Source organism: Acomys minous, assembly GCF_964271855.1.
Source record: "Acomys minous genome assembly, chromosome: 12".
NCBI classification, from domain to species: Eukaryota; Metazoa; Chordata; class Mammalia; order Rodentia; family Muridae; genus Acomys; species Acomys minous.
Genome location: NC_140493.1, coordinates 24,227,166 through 24,243,735, shown reverse-complemented (window position 1 = coordinate 24,243,735; position 16,570 = coordinate 24,227,166). Strand labels below are relative to the sequence as shown.

Genomic DNA, 16,570 nt, shown 5'->3' with positions numbered 1-16,570 from the left:
GCTGGCTGCTGCTCTGTGCCTGGATGGCCTGGACATAGTTGTCTCTCCTCCCTGTGACCTTGGCAATCAGCCTGACCTTCACCCTCTGCAGGCAGCATGGCCTCCACAGCTTCTGCCAAGCACAAGGGGAGGAAGGAGGGGAACTGGGAGCTGCTGGCTCTGATGCTGAGAGTTCTGGCTCTGCTGCCCCTTGGCTGAGCTTAATTTTCTCCTTCCAGCTTGTCATTTGTAGAAGTGGGATATTAACAGACTCCATGCTGTAAGGACAGAATCAGTGGATGCATGTAATGCGCTTAGCTCATGTAGAGACGTGATGGGTCACCAGCAGCAACCAGAGCCATTCCACCATGGCCACTATCACAGGGACACACCAGTAGCTGTATATCCCTAGCTAGTGATGTGGGCATGGCACTCTCTCCCATTGGAGGTGACAAAACCATGGGGGCCAGAGAGTCATGGAGGAGATAGGGGTCCCCAAGGAAGACTGACAATCCCAGAAGGCCTCAGGTGACTGTAGCCATAGCGCTGGTGCGGAAAGGCCTTCATTAGGAAGGAACAGGGTGAAGTGGTATTTCAGGAGGATGGGAATTGGTCCAGCTCGATGCACAGGGAGACACAGCTGGCCATTACAGGAAGAGACCAGATCTTGGCTGTCTGTGCACTTAGGACTCCCAGCACTGGAGCTGGGACAGGCTGTCTGAACCCTATGCTGAGCAGCAGGCATCCAGGGAAGCGGGCAGGGGTCACTTGGTTTCCCAGAGACAGTAGCCCCCTCAAGGAAGCAAGGTCCCTGGGGACCTTCCAGATAGGGGTGATCCTGTGAACCCGGGGCTGTAACCAGCCCTGGGCTTGTCTTTTCTACAGAAGGCCTGAAGAGCAGGCAGGCCCCATACATGAAGGGCAGAAACGGGGTCCGGGTACACTCTGTGATTGTCCAGGAAGGCATAGCCCCAACTAAGAGCAGAAGCAGGGAGAAAAAAAAAACAACAACCGGAAGCAGTCACTGCCGTTCTTTCTCCTTGGTTTATTAAAAGCTACGGTGATGTCGAGAAGAACCAGGCTATTCCATCTTCTGTCTCCTACGAAGATGAATGTCCGCTAGGCTCGCAGCAGCTGAGCCCAGCCCAGCCTGGCCAGCCCCATGGGGCAGTCTATGTTACCCTCACACCAGGGTATGGAACATGTCCACCTTCTCCCGGTACAGCTGGTGGAAGAGCTTGGCCAGACAGTGGAACGGGGCCTCGTAGTTGTCCATCTCCTTCTGTAGGAAGTGAAAGGGGCGTAAGGTTGGCAGTCTGGGGAAGCTGGCCCCTACTAGAGGCACCCTCCCTTCGGGCTCCTGACACTTGGTGTTGGAGCATCTTCATGCTGTTTGGGCAGCTGCTGTCACAATGCAGATTTTATAGGGAAAACGGAGAGACAGAAGGGACACGTGGACAGCTGCATGGTGTGTGAGTGGCAGAGGCAGGGTGTGGAACGAGGTCTATCTGTGGAGCCATCCTTGTGGCCACTAGGGTTCTGTGTAGAGGGCGTGAAGATGAATCCCTGTCCTTGGCTTTGACAGAGGTCCAAAGGCCAGACCAAAACAGCAGACAGATGTGTTATAGGAGAGTCTGGCCACAGCCTGCCTCCAGGAGGAGCGGGGTGGGGGTCGAGGGGAAGGAAGAAGAGGAAGAGAGCTACAAAGGCAACCCAGCCCAGCCAGGAGAGGCAGAGCACACACAACCCCCTACCCGAGAGATGCCAGGCTGCAGCAGGGAGCTTCTACTCCAGGACCAGAAGGGCCAGTAGGGGGAGGAGCAAGGCCAAGGGGGACTAGGCTTATTTTAAAGAAATATGCTGAGGCTTCTGGGATGGTGCCAAGTCCCAACAGGAATGCATGGCTCCTGCCATGGGGGCTGGGGAGGGCACCTGACACCACAGAAGGTGCAAAGCTGGCTCTCTGCTGGAGTTTTAACAGGTGTTTTCCTTCTCCCCGCTGACGCTGGGGGCAACACAGACTGAGCTGGAGTGAATGTTTGCTTTTCATGACTAAAAGTGCCCGGAAGACATTCCTAATTTCCAGAGGGGTAGGGGAAAATTGAAGAGCCTGCCTTAATCTGTACCTAAGAGTAGCCAATGGCGAGCCCTCCAAGGTGAGGTCAGAGGGGCTGTCAGGAGGAAGGGCGCACATGGCACCTTTCTGACACTGTGGCCACTGCCAGCATTCACGTGCAATGTGAGTGCCTGTTTTTTTCTGTCTGTGCTCCTGTCCCCCAAGTTTTTTTTGGGGGGGGTAATGTTGCAACACCAGGGGACCCAACTCAGGAGCCTGTCTCTCAGACAGCTATTTTGTTTGCTTTGTCAGGTAAGGTCTCACGTAGCTTAGGCTGGCCTGAAACTCACTATAGGCAAGGCTAACTTTGGATTTCTGATCCCCTTGCCGCTACCTTTGGAGTTCTGGGATTACAGGTATGTACCGTGGTGCTGGTGGTTGAACTCAGAGTGCCCTGAATGCTAGACAAGCACTTTCCCACCTGAGTTACACCCCTAGCCATCATCACCATCACCATCATCATCATCATCATCATCATTTAAAGATGGGGTCTTGCTATGTAGTCCAGGTTGGCCTTTAGTTTTTTGTTTGTTTTTTTTGACATGGTTTTCTTGGCTGTCCCAGACTCACTTTGTAGAACAGGTTGGAACTCACAGCAATCCGCCTGCCTCTGCCTCCCTGAGTGCTGGGATTTAAAGGCGTGTGCCATCATGCCTGGTTCGGCCTTCAATTCTTAATCTTTCTACCTCAGAGCCCCACGTGGTAGGGTTCCAGGCACACACCACCATACCGTCTGGGCATTTTTCAAAAACCAAATGACAGAGAGAACCTACCACACTGCAGACAGGAGCTGCAGCTAAGAGGGTACAAGGGCCTGTCTGAAAGCTTTTCAGTGGCTGGCAAAGGCGCAGCCTCCATAAGAGGCACTGAAGTGTCTCTGATGAAACGGGAGGAATAGCACACAAGGCAGTGTGGCTGCACTTTACAGAGGAGTGGATGAAGCCGTGAGGGTGGACTGGCCCAGCTGGCCAGTGTATCCTGATCCCAGGCAGGCAGCCTTTTCATGGTACGGTCATAAAAAGGACAGGTATGCACCAGGCCTGGGGAGAAAGCTGCCTTGACCCCATAACAAGGGAGAAACAGGAGCAATCAGGGGAGCCCTTGGCCAAGGGGGGGAAAACAACCAATCAACCAACCAAGGCCCAATGCCAAGAGTGTGCTGGGCAAGGTGGACAGTTAGCAGGCCAGGGAGCACCTGTGCTGGCTCCACACAGGCCTCAGCAGGTTCGCCTCTGCTTGTGTGGCTGTCATGTCCCAGACAGTCAATGTCACTGAATAACAACCCCCCACCCCCTGCTTCCAAGTGTCCTTAAGCACCGAGTGGAGGAAAGAGGCCCGTGAGGCCCTGTGGGAGGGTTTTTAGACCAAGTCAAAAGCTCTCCAAAGCACTAGCTGGGAGAACCCATCATAAAACGCAAGGAATTCAATGCCCAGGAGCCTCGACAGACACCATGGAGTGCGTGGAAATAGATGGAAATTGAACCATTTTCCAAACGTATTAAGGGGGCCGCCAGCGACAGAGCCCTTTTATCCGATGACTAATTATCATCTTGCGTGCAGTTTGGACACTGACAGAGCAGGCTGGTACAGGGAGGCGACTTTGGAGTAGGCTCAGACAAGCCCTTGGTTAGACTTAGAATTCTGTCGCCAAGAGCCCCCAAGCAGGCCTGGTGAGGGGCCACGGGTGCCTCAGGGGTGGAAGGTCAAGCTGCATTCTGGTTGGTTCTCTTCCTCCTTAGCTGTACACTGAGGTGGGGGTGGAAGTGGGGGGGGGATACACCCCTCTGAGTCTCAGACCCCTCTGAGTCTGCTAATAATGGAGACAGGAACAGCTGCCCTGTCAGGTTGCTACGAAACTGAAAAGGTAATTTGTGCCACCCCAATCAGGCAGTAAGGCCCTCAGCTGCCTGGGAGGGTGGGCCTCCCCACGGAGATGTGGACTTGGTTTTGCTCTGGCACTCTATGTCATCCCACTGTAGTGATAAGGGGTGGGGTATGAAAATTCTCTAAACTTTGTTCAAAGAAATCCTTTTTGATTTTTTTTTTGGGGGGGCTGGAAATATCAGACATGGAGAGGTATTTAAGAAGCCAAGAAACTACGGAGGTCTCTCCCTGAGGCTGCTGCACTGCGCTTTGGAAGGAGGAGGAAGAGGAGGAGGAGGAGGAAGAGGAGGAGGAAGAGGAGGAGGAGGGCATGGGTCTTGGCAGCATCTCAAACCACGTTGGGTTATGTTCCCTTTTTAATTACAGCTTTCTTAACCGAGCCGCCAGTGGTGCTCCTGTTAGCAGCAACTCAGGGGGGACTAGTTAACTTGCACAGTTAATACCAAGCGCTCAACCGAAGCCTCTTCAAGCAGAATTTATGTGCATCCTTCCTGACACCGGAGCGGAGCTGACCAGTTGTCTGGGGTGAGTGACTGATGTGTTGGGGCAGGTTTTAATTTTGGGGAAATGGGGGTGCTGGGGGAGGGGATGGTGTTACAGATGAAGGTAGAGGAGGAAGGAATGGGGAGCTAGTGCAAGCTGTGGGGATACAGCTCACTGCTTGCTCAAAGGTGTGCGGCACGGCACAGCCTGGGAGCCCTGAGTAGTGCCAGCTCTCATTTGAACTTCATTAATCCAACATTGTGATAATTGGACTCAAGGCATCCGTCTCTGTACCAGCCACTTGTTCTGGGATTTAGCAAGGAGTAACAGTAAAAACACTGTATCAGGGGATCATTTCCGTTTTAAAATGCTAGTGTGTAGGGCGTTTACTGGGCCCTAGACTTTGTGCTAGGTGCTTTACATTCCTGTGTGTGATGATCAGCAAAAGGAAACGTCCTGTCCTCGTACTTACAGGTGAAAAGCCTGAGGCTGCACAGTGTGCATTCCACGCCCAGGGTTCCAGAGCTCAGCTCCTGACCGCTGGAAGGCAGAACCCTCGCTCTGAAGGCTATGCCTTGTTTGAGGGGAAGTGTGCCAGTGGGGGACACTAGAAATGTCCACATCTATACAACAGAGCGCTGGCTCGGGCTGTTCTGTAGGTGTCACAGAGCCTGCAGCTGGACTAACAGGACTCCTGGCAATGCCTGACAGGGCCCTGACTACCTATGAGACAGTGGTCTCTGGCCCATCCCATGCCTGGGCGGGGGGACACAGACGGGGTTTCTGACTGGTATGGACAGAATCACGTGCTTGAAGCACAGTTTTCAAAGTTCCAAATGTAGGGAGCTGTTTGCTTCACTGTGCTGGACAGCCCTGATGGTGCCAGGGACACATCACTCCAAGTCTCCCCCTACAGAGGGGTCTCACAGCAAAGATGACACTGCATGCTCCTATGGACACGAGGAGCTGGGGGTCCTGGGGCTAGATGCATGCTGGTCATGTGGGCCTAGCTAGTCTTTTTTTCCCCCTACTTCAATGCTTAATTGGGAACAAGGGGTCAATTCCTGTCTCACAGAACTATCCAGTAGGCTCTGCTGAAACCAAGAGCCAAGGGTAGTGTGACCTCCAGAAACTCTCAGGGCCCAAGGATTAGGAAAATGGAACATCTCAACTTCAACATCTTCTCAAGAGAGATGCACACAGCCCTGCTTCATAATGCCACACAGAGGACTTTGACAACACACACTGAGCAAAGATCCCGGGGAGAATGGGAGCGTGGCTTCTAACTTAAGAGTTTGTATCTGGTGGCAGGACCACTCGGTGCATCCGAGGTCATGAACACAGAGCTCCAGCACAGAGCTCCCCCAGCACAGTGGCTCAGGGGAGGTGAGGGTACTCACCACAGATGTTTCAAAGAATTCCAGGCCTTGGCCCAGCGCCCATGCCTGGGCCTGTGCAGAATCCACTGTTCGTCGGCCAGCCAGGTCGGTCTTAGTTCCCACTAAAACGCCTGCTCAAAATAAATAACCACAAAATTGTGTTTTGAGGTGGCAGGATGGGAGGTCGGCTACAGAGAGAGGGGGGTGTGGCTCATCAGGTGACCGAAGCTGTCCACTTGAGGTGGTATGTGGCAGCAGGGAAGGTCCCCAGGGGCCACAGAGGACAGACTGGCTTTGGTGTGCACAGGCAGCTCAGCTCAAAGTTTTCTCAGGGCTTTGAATATATCTACGTTCCTCACCTCTTTAGGGCTGTAAGCACCAGGCAGGCCTGGATGAGTTTTAGAAGAGCATTTGTGTTTATTCCCGGCACATGGAACCAACATCGGACATGGTCATTAATGCTAATCTCGGGTCCGGGCTCAGAGTCAGGGACTCAGGTAATTGAGCTCGGTTCCCAGCTGCCTCGGCTGTGCTAATTTCTCAGCTCGTCTCTGGAGGCTGCTTTCCCTGGCCTCTAATGAGGAGAATTTGTTGATCTCACACAGGGATGAGAAAGAAACTGATTTAAAGCATGCAGGGGTGGCAACGGGGCTGGAATGCAGCTTGTGCCCGAGTACTGGGGGAAATGAGGGATTCTTCCCTGCAGTTAGCTTTCTGGAGACATCGGGTTCAGAATACAGCACCTTCCTTCTTATTGTTATAACTCTGCCTGGTGGGTGGCACTGACCGTCTCCCCACCCCCAGGTTTGGGGGAGGCTTTCAAGGCCTTTAAGAGGCAGTGCAAAGGCACAGTGAAGGACACTGAAGTCAAAGTGCGAGGGATTCAGGCCCCTGTCTTAGTTCCACAGTGGCTTGTGTAGTAACCCAAGGCCCTTGAGTTGAAGGACAGATGTGGTGACCCTAGAAAAAGGGTCTACCCATAGTTCCTACCTGGGAGGGTGGTACCTGGAGCCTGGGCCCGGATCTTCTCCAGCCACCTGGTGCAGCTGATGAACGACTGCTCGTTGGTCACATCATAGACGAGACACAAGATGTTGGGACTCTCCCACTAAGCAAGAGACAGGAGAAGCACATTTCAGGGATGGTGACAGGGACTCTTGGGATGGGGAGAAACGGGAGGCAGGTGAGGGAGGGGTGTGAGGTGGGAAACTGTCAGGCTCACAGATGGCCACAGTTCACCACAGAATGGATGGAGGCCAGGCGCAGTGGCGCTCATTCCCCCTCGGGAAAGGGAACCATGAGCCTGGGTGAAGGGGGATTCCTACCCAGAAGAGGGCAGTGGCTACCAGGTGCCTCTCATCGGGGCTAACCCTTTCATGACTGAGACACCCGAATCAGTAAAATGGTCTGGGCAACTCCCTTTTACAGCTGAAGTAAAGAGCTCAGAAAGTATGCTAACTGGCTCCATCTGACAGACTCCAGAGGCAGCCAGGCTGGTGACACCAGGCTGTTTACCACCCAGAGGCCCTTTCTTGTCTTTCATGGTTCCACGAGCTCATGCACCACAGTTCTTTGGGGAGCCTGGCACCACAAGGCTATGATGTTCTCCCAAACTGCAGGCCCCAAAGGGTGCACCTTCCTTCATTGCCTAGTCCTTGGATGTGTCTGTCTGCATCTCCTTCAAGACTTGGGAACAGTTTTGACTTCTTCATGGTGTTGCCATCAGCCTAATGCACACTACACTAACACCTGGGGCTCTGTCACCCAGTGAAGAGCCAGGGTGCCAGGCTGAGGGCTGTGGGCCTTGGAGGTGGCTCAGAGTCCCTAAAGATCCTGCCACCTGCCCATGATGAGGTGACAGGATGCCTCTGCCTGGGCTGTGAATGTTCCCTCCAGTGCATGGGGTCTGGGTACTAGCACCCTGGACAATTAGGTGCTGTTTTGTTTGGGGTATCAGAGACTTTGTGGGGCCTATAGAGTCCTAAGTTCTAGTCTTCTTGGAAGGCCTGCCCAGGATGGGCTCTGGAGAGCTTGGCAAAACAAGACGAATGCCATGACGCTTCCTGGTGTGGGGGAAAGGGCAGGGCCTCATGTCTAGCTTTAGGCCTCCCTAGAGGGGAAGGGATCAGTGGTCCTGTCCTGGCAGGTTGGGGAAAACCCTCAGACGAGGATGCTCAAAAACAGCAGGCTTGGGGTTTGTTTGTGTGTGTGTGTGTGTGTGTGTGTGTGTGTGTGTGTGTGTGTGTGTGTTGTAGCTTCAAGGACTGGCTAACTTCATGGCTTCTGGCACATTCCAGAGCTGGGATGACCCATGATGGGCAAGCAGGAACATCTACTTACCAAGTGGCTCAGAGCCCCAGCCAGGAGGGATGTCCCTTAAAGGATCCTGTCTGGCCACTTCTGATGGTCCCAGTGAGGCACCGTGGAGAGTGCAATGGGGACAAGGGTTGGGCAGAAGGTAGTGCAAAAGGTAGAAGGTAGGAAAAAAATGACATGCTACTCACCAGTTTATCCAGCATTTCAGAGAACAACTCCTTGCCGGCTGAGTCAAAAATGAAGAGCTCCTGGAACACAGAAGGGCGTGTCAGAAGAGACCACGGGAAGAGTCAAGCCAAGGTTCCCCGCTCAGCTTTCTGTGAACGAGGCTTGCGGGTGGGGAGGGAGCACACGCCCACGCACATGGCTGCTTTCATACATGCTCTATCTTCTCCGAGGCCCAGAGATATGGTGACAACAGTCCAGAGTGCCCGAGAGGCAGAGGTAATAGCTTCTTCCATCCACCTGGTGTGACCTGGGTGGCAGGTGGCTCACCTTTCCCAACCTCAAGCACAAAAATGGCGGGAACAGGCTGACTGCCCACCTGGCGGGACAGACCGCTAAGCAGGCTGACAAGTGTTCCAGTGTCCAAGAGGCCGCTCTGTGCTTTGTTAACCAAATGGACTCTCAGATCCTATAACAACTCTTGGTAAAGGAGGTCACTGAGGAGGCCTGAGGAAGCTACTTAAAGTAGGACAGCCTGTCACTGCTCTGAGACTGGGAACATGTGCTCCAGACACAAGGCACCCAGCCCTCCCAGCCCAGATGGAGACCCCACCCAATGCTGTGCTTGCTTGGAACCCCCTCAGAGATCCCCGAGCCCCCTCCTGGTATAGCACCTCCTAAACCCTGGTAGGCAGCATCCCTGTACAGTGGGTCCTGTCTCAGCCTTTCCTGTGGCATCAGGGGACTTCTGTGTCTTTCTTTTTGCTCAGGAGTCTCCTTAGGAACCCAATAAATGCTACCTCCTGAATGAGGTATGTCATGAACAAATGAACATGACATGGCATTGTGCCACTCCTCCTCGAGAGTTGTGGGAGTCTATGGAGGGATCCAGTTAAGAACTCAGATAACTAAATCCCAGTACTTGCGAGGTGGAGGCAGGTGGATCTCTGAGTTCAAGGCCAGCCTGGTCTACAAAGTGAGTCCAGGATAGTCAAGGCTACACAGAGAAACTCTGTCTCAAAAAACCAAAAAAAAAAAAAAAAAAAAAAAAAGGAAAAGAACTCAGATAAGAGATAACAGGTTCTTTTTGGTAAGGCCTGCATCCCAGTCCCTGCCCACCTCCCCACGGAGGGTGGGGGAACTCCCTCAATGACTCCCTGTGTCCTCACTTTATGTCCCTCGCAGGGAGGGAACCCCAGCCCATGGGAGTAGCCCCACACGTGCCCTGGCTTCAGACTGCCACTCACCACACTGTCAGTTGTGTCAAGAACTGGCACCGTCTTCACCACCAAGTCCACGCCTGTTGTCTGCAGGGGACACCAAGATCACAGGCATTAGAGGAGCCTGCGGTGGGGCAATCTAGAGTGAGGCCAGACCCCACCTTCCTGCAGAGGTATTCCCAGCCAAGCAGAGCTCAGAGGCCCTGAGAACTCCCAACTCCCTTCCCTCCACTGTTCCTGGCAACCATGTGGTTTCCAGGTCTGTCTGGTCCCTGCAGCAGACAGTCCCTTCCTGGTGACCAGTGGAACCTGGATCTCCACGTGACCATTTCCTCATCTAGTCTCAGGCCTCTTAGGGCATCATCTAGGGACCTTGCCAGTCATCCCTAGTAGGTAAGGACTACAGTTCTGTACACAGTAGCCATGCGGGGACTCTTTAATCTCAGCTCACCAGAGTGTAGTTCTTCTGGAAATGGGTCCCGTCACTGCGGAACATCTGCACCAGGGCTGTCTTGCCTACAGCTGGGTCTCCTGAGGCCAGAGCAGAGGAAAAGTCATCACTTGGGTCCCATCAGGCACAAGAACCTCCTCCTATTCTAGAGTGCTTGCCTCAAAACCAGAAACTTCGCTGAGTTTTCAGAGCAAATGTCTGCAGCTCTCGTGGGAAGCAGAGCAGCTGGTCCGGGAGATCCTTAAAGCTTACACAGGCCACACTTTATTTCTATACACCTCAGAGCCCTGTCAGCCCAAAGAATGACCTAGAAGGTAACAGGGGTTAAGGAGGGCTCTGGAGCCCTGGCAATAGAAGTGACACTCTTCCACCAAAGCACACCCTGTGGGAAAACCTGTCACATTCAAACTCCAATTTACTTGAGAGTCTGGCCTGCAAAAAGGAGTGAGCGGTGACTTGTGACCCCACCTGGCTGACCCATTGCCAGCACCCTCATCTGCACCGACAGTGAAGAAGTCAGGAAGCTGCACCCACTGTGCGAAAACTCATTTTCAGGTGAGGCATTCCATCTCGATGTGCCAGGTAAATGCTGAGCTGCTGGATTTAGGGGCACACACATGCGCGCTTGCACGCACACATCGCATTTTGCCCAACTGAGCTGAGCCTTCCCTCTCTGTTCAACAAAAAGCCCCAGGAACCTGCACACTGGCAAGAAAGGTTCCCCGTGATTTTCAGGCCCAAGACAGGAGGAAGCAGTTTCATATGGACCTCTTCTGGGATTATCATGGGGGCAGCTCAGGATGCCTTGTACTTTGCACTGTCCCTGCAGCCTTGACCTCTTCTGACTATGTAAACATTCAAGAATTTTTCCCCGCCTTGAGAGCAGAACACTGAGTCTCACTCTGTTGCCCAGGTGTTACAGGACACCTGCTTTCTGCTTTCTCCTGGCCCTGACCCTCAGGGTCCTGACCACCATCACCATCCATGCCAGTTTCCTGACGCCCAGCCTTCTGGACAATCTTCCTCAACATCGTTTCAAAGCGGCTCCCTTTGCCTGACTCCTCCAGCCTGCCTCTCTGGACACTGCCGCTCTTGACTTTTCCCACCTGTCATTTTTCTCTTGTGAGGCAATTACATGGCTACTGTGGTGCCTCGATGTGTGAGACCTTGGCGAGGGCAAAGTGAGTCCCTCAAGACCTGATTTCCTGCCTGGGTTTCCGTTTTCTCTCATTCCTTCCCTCCCAGGCTGTGTCCCCACTGAAGTCACAGGCGAAGTGCCAGGCTCATGAAAGCTAGGTAACTGTCTGGGATTTTAATATTGCCTGGCCTTACCAGGCTGATCTGGATGACAATCCCAAATACCACCATGAAGCTCTTTTCACCATGGCCTCTCAGAGACTGTGGGTCCCACCTACTCCAGGGCACATAGGCCAGCATTTCCTTCTCCGTGTCTGCCTTGATGACCCCCCTGACTCCAGAACAGGAGTCAGTCACCGTCCTGGCTCCCATTCTGCTCCTAACTCTGGGAGGAAATTGGCTCTTTCTCCCTGGGAAATTCCCCCACAGATTGGTTTTGGTTCATTTCGTGAATCTCTCCGCTGACTGCCAGTCACCAAGGCTGGCAGCGAAGCTCCTGTGTGTGGGCTACGGGGAGGGATCCGAGCACGGAGAGACGGGGGAACTGGTAAACACACTCTGGGCGCAACAGGATGACAAGTGAAAAGCCAAACAGCACAGCTGAGGAGCAGAGCATCCGAGGGAACATGCGAAACCTCGAGAGTCTGTGAGCCCACGTGGTTGCTGGGTGCAGGGTTTCCTGGGGCCATGAGCAGGGCTGGAAGCCCAAACTGCCTTGGGAAGGCACCATGAGGCGTTACTTGTGACCTCACAACTAACTTCGAAGTCTGGTGGCCACAAATGAACTCTCTAGATGGGGTGGTAGCCTGAAACAGTCCTCTATTGGCCCACCCTGATCATGTGGTTGGGGCGACCCTGCACAGGCTCCATTTTGTGGTCATAGCTTGCTCCTCTGCCCCCCTACACGGGTTCATCCTCTTCAGTTTTCCAAGGGTGGGCACTGCTGGGATCTGTTCTCCGTGCTCTGATCCTGCCTCTTCTGCCTCACCTTTGGGATTAAGCCTAGGGCCTCAAGCTTGTGAGGCAAGGGTCCTACCACCAGGCCACTGCCACAAGCCCGGCTTCTCTCATTCCCTGACCCTTGCTGCCCTAGGCCAGCTGTGTTTCCAGCTACCGTGGGAGCACTTTGCTTGTCCACAGCCAAGGCCACGGCTCACCACAGACCTGTGTGGCATCTCCATCTGTCTCACTCTTTCTGCTCATCACACCACCATGTATCAGCATCGTTGCTGTCCAAAGATGTGGCCCCCACCTCCACGTCCTGCTGTCTTCTTTCTGTCTTTCTGTTCTGGGCTGACCCTCAAGCCTATACCTTGAGCATTTCTCCCACCACCCACAGCTGCCCGAGGAGCTCACACATCGTCTTCAGGCCTGGGCAACCCCTCTTTGGGTTTCTCTGTACCCAGCCCTGGAGGCAGTGATCCTCCCGACTACCCCAGTGTCCCTGCCTGTGAGATGTTGACTTGACACCTACATGACAGTCACTGATGTAAAGTGTAGCTGTCACCAGGACACAGGCCCCACATCTGGCCTGAACCCAGATGTGGGATGGGTTGCACTTGGCTCTGAAGCTGAGCTCAGTCCTCTGCCAGGGGAAACAGGTCCTGGTGGCAATGTGGCACATGGTGACATTGCCCTAGGGTGACTGAATGGAATGCAGTATCAGCCAGGCACTGCTCCTCCCCAGTGGCCTGCACCTAGCTCTGTGGGGTCCTTCCAGCTCTGTACCCCTGCTGTGTGTCTCTGCTTCTGCTGGCTGGCCTCTGGCCTCTCCCATGTCAGGAACTGATTCTTTCATTAGCTTTCCCTGACTCCCCATGCCACCATCAGAGAGACAGTCACAGAGCAGCACAGCCACTGAGTCCTCTCATTTGTCCACAGCACGAATGCACAGCTCTCTGCAGTCAACTTCTAGCCGACCACCAACCGTCTCCAACTGTCCCTCATGGAAAACCTGGATGCACACACTGTTCTCTTACTCCCTGGACACACCCCGCCCCAACCCAAGTCCGAATCCTGTCCTTTCTCTCTGGGCAAAGCTTAGCTGGCTTCTTGTGTGGCCTCCGAGATCATCTGTCCTTCTGTTGTCTTTACCAGGGTGGCTATCATATCAGGCTCATATAACCGGAAAGGGTGCCAGGGCTACACTCCAGGGAAGCGTGACTATTGTCCCCGCATCCCTAGACAGATGGTTCATCACCAAAAGGGCAAAGGCTCGGGGCCAGACTCCAGCACCACACTAGCTGTGTGTTAAGTAACTGTGTTAGTTACTTAATCCTTCTGTACCCACTTTGCTATATCTGTAAAACAGAGGCTAACAATAGTACTACTGTATTTGACAGAATTGCCAGAGAGTTAATGAGTCAGTATGTCCCGTGTCTGGTACAGTGTTGTTTGTTAAACAGATGAAACAGCTGCGTGTCAACTGTTTTCTCTCTCTCTTTCTCTCGTTCTCTCTCTCTCTCTCTCTCTCTCTCTCTCTCTCTCTCTCTCTCTCTCTCTCTCTGCAAAGAAATAGCAACTGTGTCTGGGGCACCCCTCAGATCCCACACATGAAGGGCCCACAATTCCCACTTGCACATCTGGCTCCTTCCTGGTGAGGGCGTTGGGCCGACTGCAGCTTGCACAGCGACTCAGCGTAGCAGATGCTCAGTAAACATCTACTGCGGGACTATACACGCGGACTGGTGATTATGTGAGAGAACACGTGGGCCTATGAGGGGTGAGAAGAAAACAGCTAGGGAGGGGCCGAGTGTTTAGCAAGGGAGGAGTGGAGATGAGAACTGAGTGAGGCTCCGCTGGTCTCTGGAGGCTCCCAAGGGGGATACTCCTTAGAGGCCTTAGCTAGAAGCTGGAGACTGGGGACTAGGCTGGAGTGGAAGGAGGCCTGGAGCCACTGATGACTCTGGCTGGGGCTGGAATCATGTGACAGGCACAGTGCCAGAAGGACTAGGTGCCAAGCAGATGACCCGGGTTTGGACCCAGGGTCCGGATTACACAGCTCTGTTGTGTGGCCAAGGCTAAGTGTCTTCATTGCTCTTGGGCCTTGCTCGCCTCACCTTAGAGGAGGATGCCGTAGGTAGGACTGGCTGGTGTGACCGCGAGGATTCGGTGAGGAGCCCTGCACTGAGGGTGTGAGGTGGGACCGGCACAGGACAAGCCTCAGGAGAGTGGCTCATGACAGGAGCTCCTTAAGAGCTAGCTAGCTAAAGAGGAAGTAGCAAAGAACAGCAGGCAGAGCCACCCACTTAAAAAGAAACTTGAGTTAAAAAAAAAAAAAAAGAAGATGTCCCCAACTTACCCACGCAGAAGCTGAACACTGTCCAAGGCAGCAGAGCCTTGAGGGGACCGGCCACAGCCTTTTCTTACACAATACTGCCTCCCCTGGCGCCCTGAGAGCTACAGACTCTGGAGAGCCAGGGTTCCTCCTGCTGCAACAGGGGTCAAGGCTGTCACTCATCTTTCTGCATGGGCCTTTCGTTTTCAGATTAGAAAAGTCACTAAGGGCACTATATCCCCCGTTCTCAGTCTGTAGGATGAAGATGGAAAGACGCCCCTAATTGTTGCTGATCTCTCCATCACAGAGAAGAATCACGGAGGAGACAGGCCTCTAGGCATATCTGTGAGAAATGACCTAGATCAGGGTAAGGAGGGAAGGCCCAGCTGCAAAGGTGAGTGGCACCACTCCATAGGCTGGAGCCCCTGACTGAACAAAAAAAAAAAAAAGGAAGTGAGCTGGGCACCAGTGCCCATGGCTCCAGTTCCTGACCATTGCGGCAGTGTGGCCGGCCAGCCAGCCTGCCTTTGGATCTTGCCACCCGTGCCTTCCCGGACACGATGGCCGGTCCTCTGGAACCGTGGAACCCCTAAGTTGCTTCCTGTTAAGTATGTTGTCACAACACCAAGAAAAGTAGCCAACACGTTTGACCCACGGGCAGAGCTTGGGAGTCAAGCGGAGCTGGGAACGCTGGGAATAACCTCCAACTGGGGGTTTGCCCTAGCTAACACCACGGAGAACCTACTCTGGTGTGCTGTGGCAAGGGGGTTCAATGAAACACAGGTGCTCGGCATGCGCACGCAGCGCTGACGCAGTGGGCACGCAGTCTACAAGCTAAGCGAATTGTCTTTTAAATGTTCAGACTGGCTCAAGGCAAGCCCGCAGGTGTGAGCGCCAGAAACTCACTCTGCACGCTTCTACTTAAAAATACTCACCCCCCACTTTATGCACTGTGCAGGCTATATTCACGTCAGTCAGTCAGTAACACGACTCTTACTTCTGGGGAAACCCCAAGTTCACTCTCAGCGGAGCAGCAGAGTAATCCGCCCCACCCCACCTTCCAGATATCAGAGGGAGTGGGGCCAGCGTCACCGACGCCTAACTTTTGGGGGGTAACTTTGGGGGTACTTGTACTGAAGCATTTGCTCAAGTTCGTAAGTCTACCTGGTGAAGGTGGTCTCAAAATATAGGGGGGGGGGCGGAGATCGGGGATACAGCTGAAGCTACAAATGTGCGCTAAGGGAGGAGGAGGAGTGTCGTGTCGTGACCCCACCCACTTCCACCTCGACCCCGCCTTCTGGAAACGGCTGTTGGTCACTGCAGCCATTCCTATGGGAGACAGTGGGACCAATAGTGAACCCAAACTGATTGTTAGGTCGGCTCGGGGCTCCGGGGACCACGCGTTTAAGCGCATTTATCACTCACCTGCTAGGATGCATTTGGCTGCTAGCTTCACCATGGTAACCAGGTACTAGTAGGGATGTGGGGGTTGAAAGAGGGTTAGGATTCGGAGACCGCTGACCCCAGGGCCTGAGGCCGTGATGGAGGCCCGGGCGCTAGGGTTGGTTGGACAAAGGGCCCCAGGCCCCAGGCAGCCTACAAGGGTGCTGGTGGGGCGGAGCGGAGCCCGCTCCCAGCCCAGCTTTCCTGTCCACTAATCTCTCTGGTCCCAAGTGTTGCGCCAAACGGGCTCCTGGCAACCATCGTTAACCCGCCTCCTCCCTCCATATTGTTCTCCTATTGGCTGCTACCAAACGGTCAGTCCAAAGAGCCAATAGAAGAAAGAGGCGGGGAAAACCGTCTATTTCGCGGGAAGACGCGGAAAGGTTTCTCCTTTTTTTACAGCTCTCAGCTTAACCAATGGCTTCAGATGACGTCAATCACCGCAGGGCACCTCCCAGCGTTTTTTGAGAGGCAGCCTAACCGGGATGCAGCGGGAGGCGGGAATTAACGGGGTTTTCTGATTGGTCATTGCGTGGCTTGAACCGTCGCAAAGTGCTCGGGATTAGCTGCGCCCTCTTCCTGGGAGTGGACTCGCCCACGTGGGGCGGGGCGACGCCGCTGGAGCGGCGTCTGCGCAGTGGAGGAAACCGCAGTCTCCGGAGCCCGACTCCGATCTTTTCCACGCTCCAGGTTCAACGAAGCTACTACCACACATCTAAT

The 16,570-nt window shown here is 53.9% G+C and overlaps 1 protein-coding gene across 1 annotated transcript; it reads right to left on the bottom strand.

The window, feature by feature from the left end:
* Positions 1 to 1,004: 1,004 nt before the first annotated feature.
* Positions 1,005 to 16,145, bottom strand: IFT27 (intraflagellar transport 27). The gene is made up of 7 exons (XM_084750181.1): positions 15,833 to 16,145; positions 9,994 to 10,073; positions 9,570 to 9,629; positions 8,346 to 8,405; positions 6,832 to 6,949; positions 5,863 to 5,972; positions 1,005 to 1,261 (listed from the first exon to the last, which is right to left on the bottom strand). The coding sequence occupies exons 1-7, from the start codon at positions 15,864 to 15,866 to the stop codon at positions 1,163 to 1,165; spliced, it is 561 nt and encodes a 186-aa protein (XP_084606307.1). The 5' UTR covers positions 15,867 to 16,145; the 3' UTR covers positions 1,005 to 1,162.
* Between the last annotated feature and the right edge of the window lie 425 nt (positions 16,146 to 16,570).

Bases quoted from the DNA above. Each gene is read 5' to 3' on its own strand.
- IFT27 (XM_084750181.1), bottom strand. From the start codon at position 15,866: ATGGTGAAGCTAGCAGCCAAATGCATCCTAGCAG. The intron at 10,074-15,832 runs GTGAGTGATAAA...CTCTGGCCTCAG, and splicing joins AGCCAAATGCATCCTAGCAG to GAGACCCAGCTGTAGGCAAG. The intron at 9,630-9,993 runs GTGAGCTGAGAT...TGTCCCCTGCAG, and splicing joins TCCAGAAGAACTACACTCTG to ACAACAGGCGTGGACTTGGT.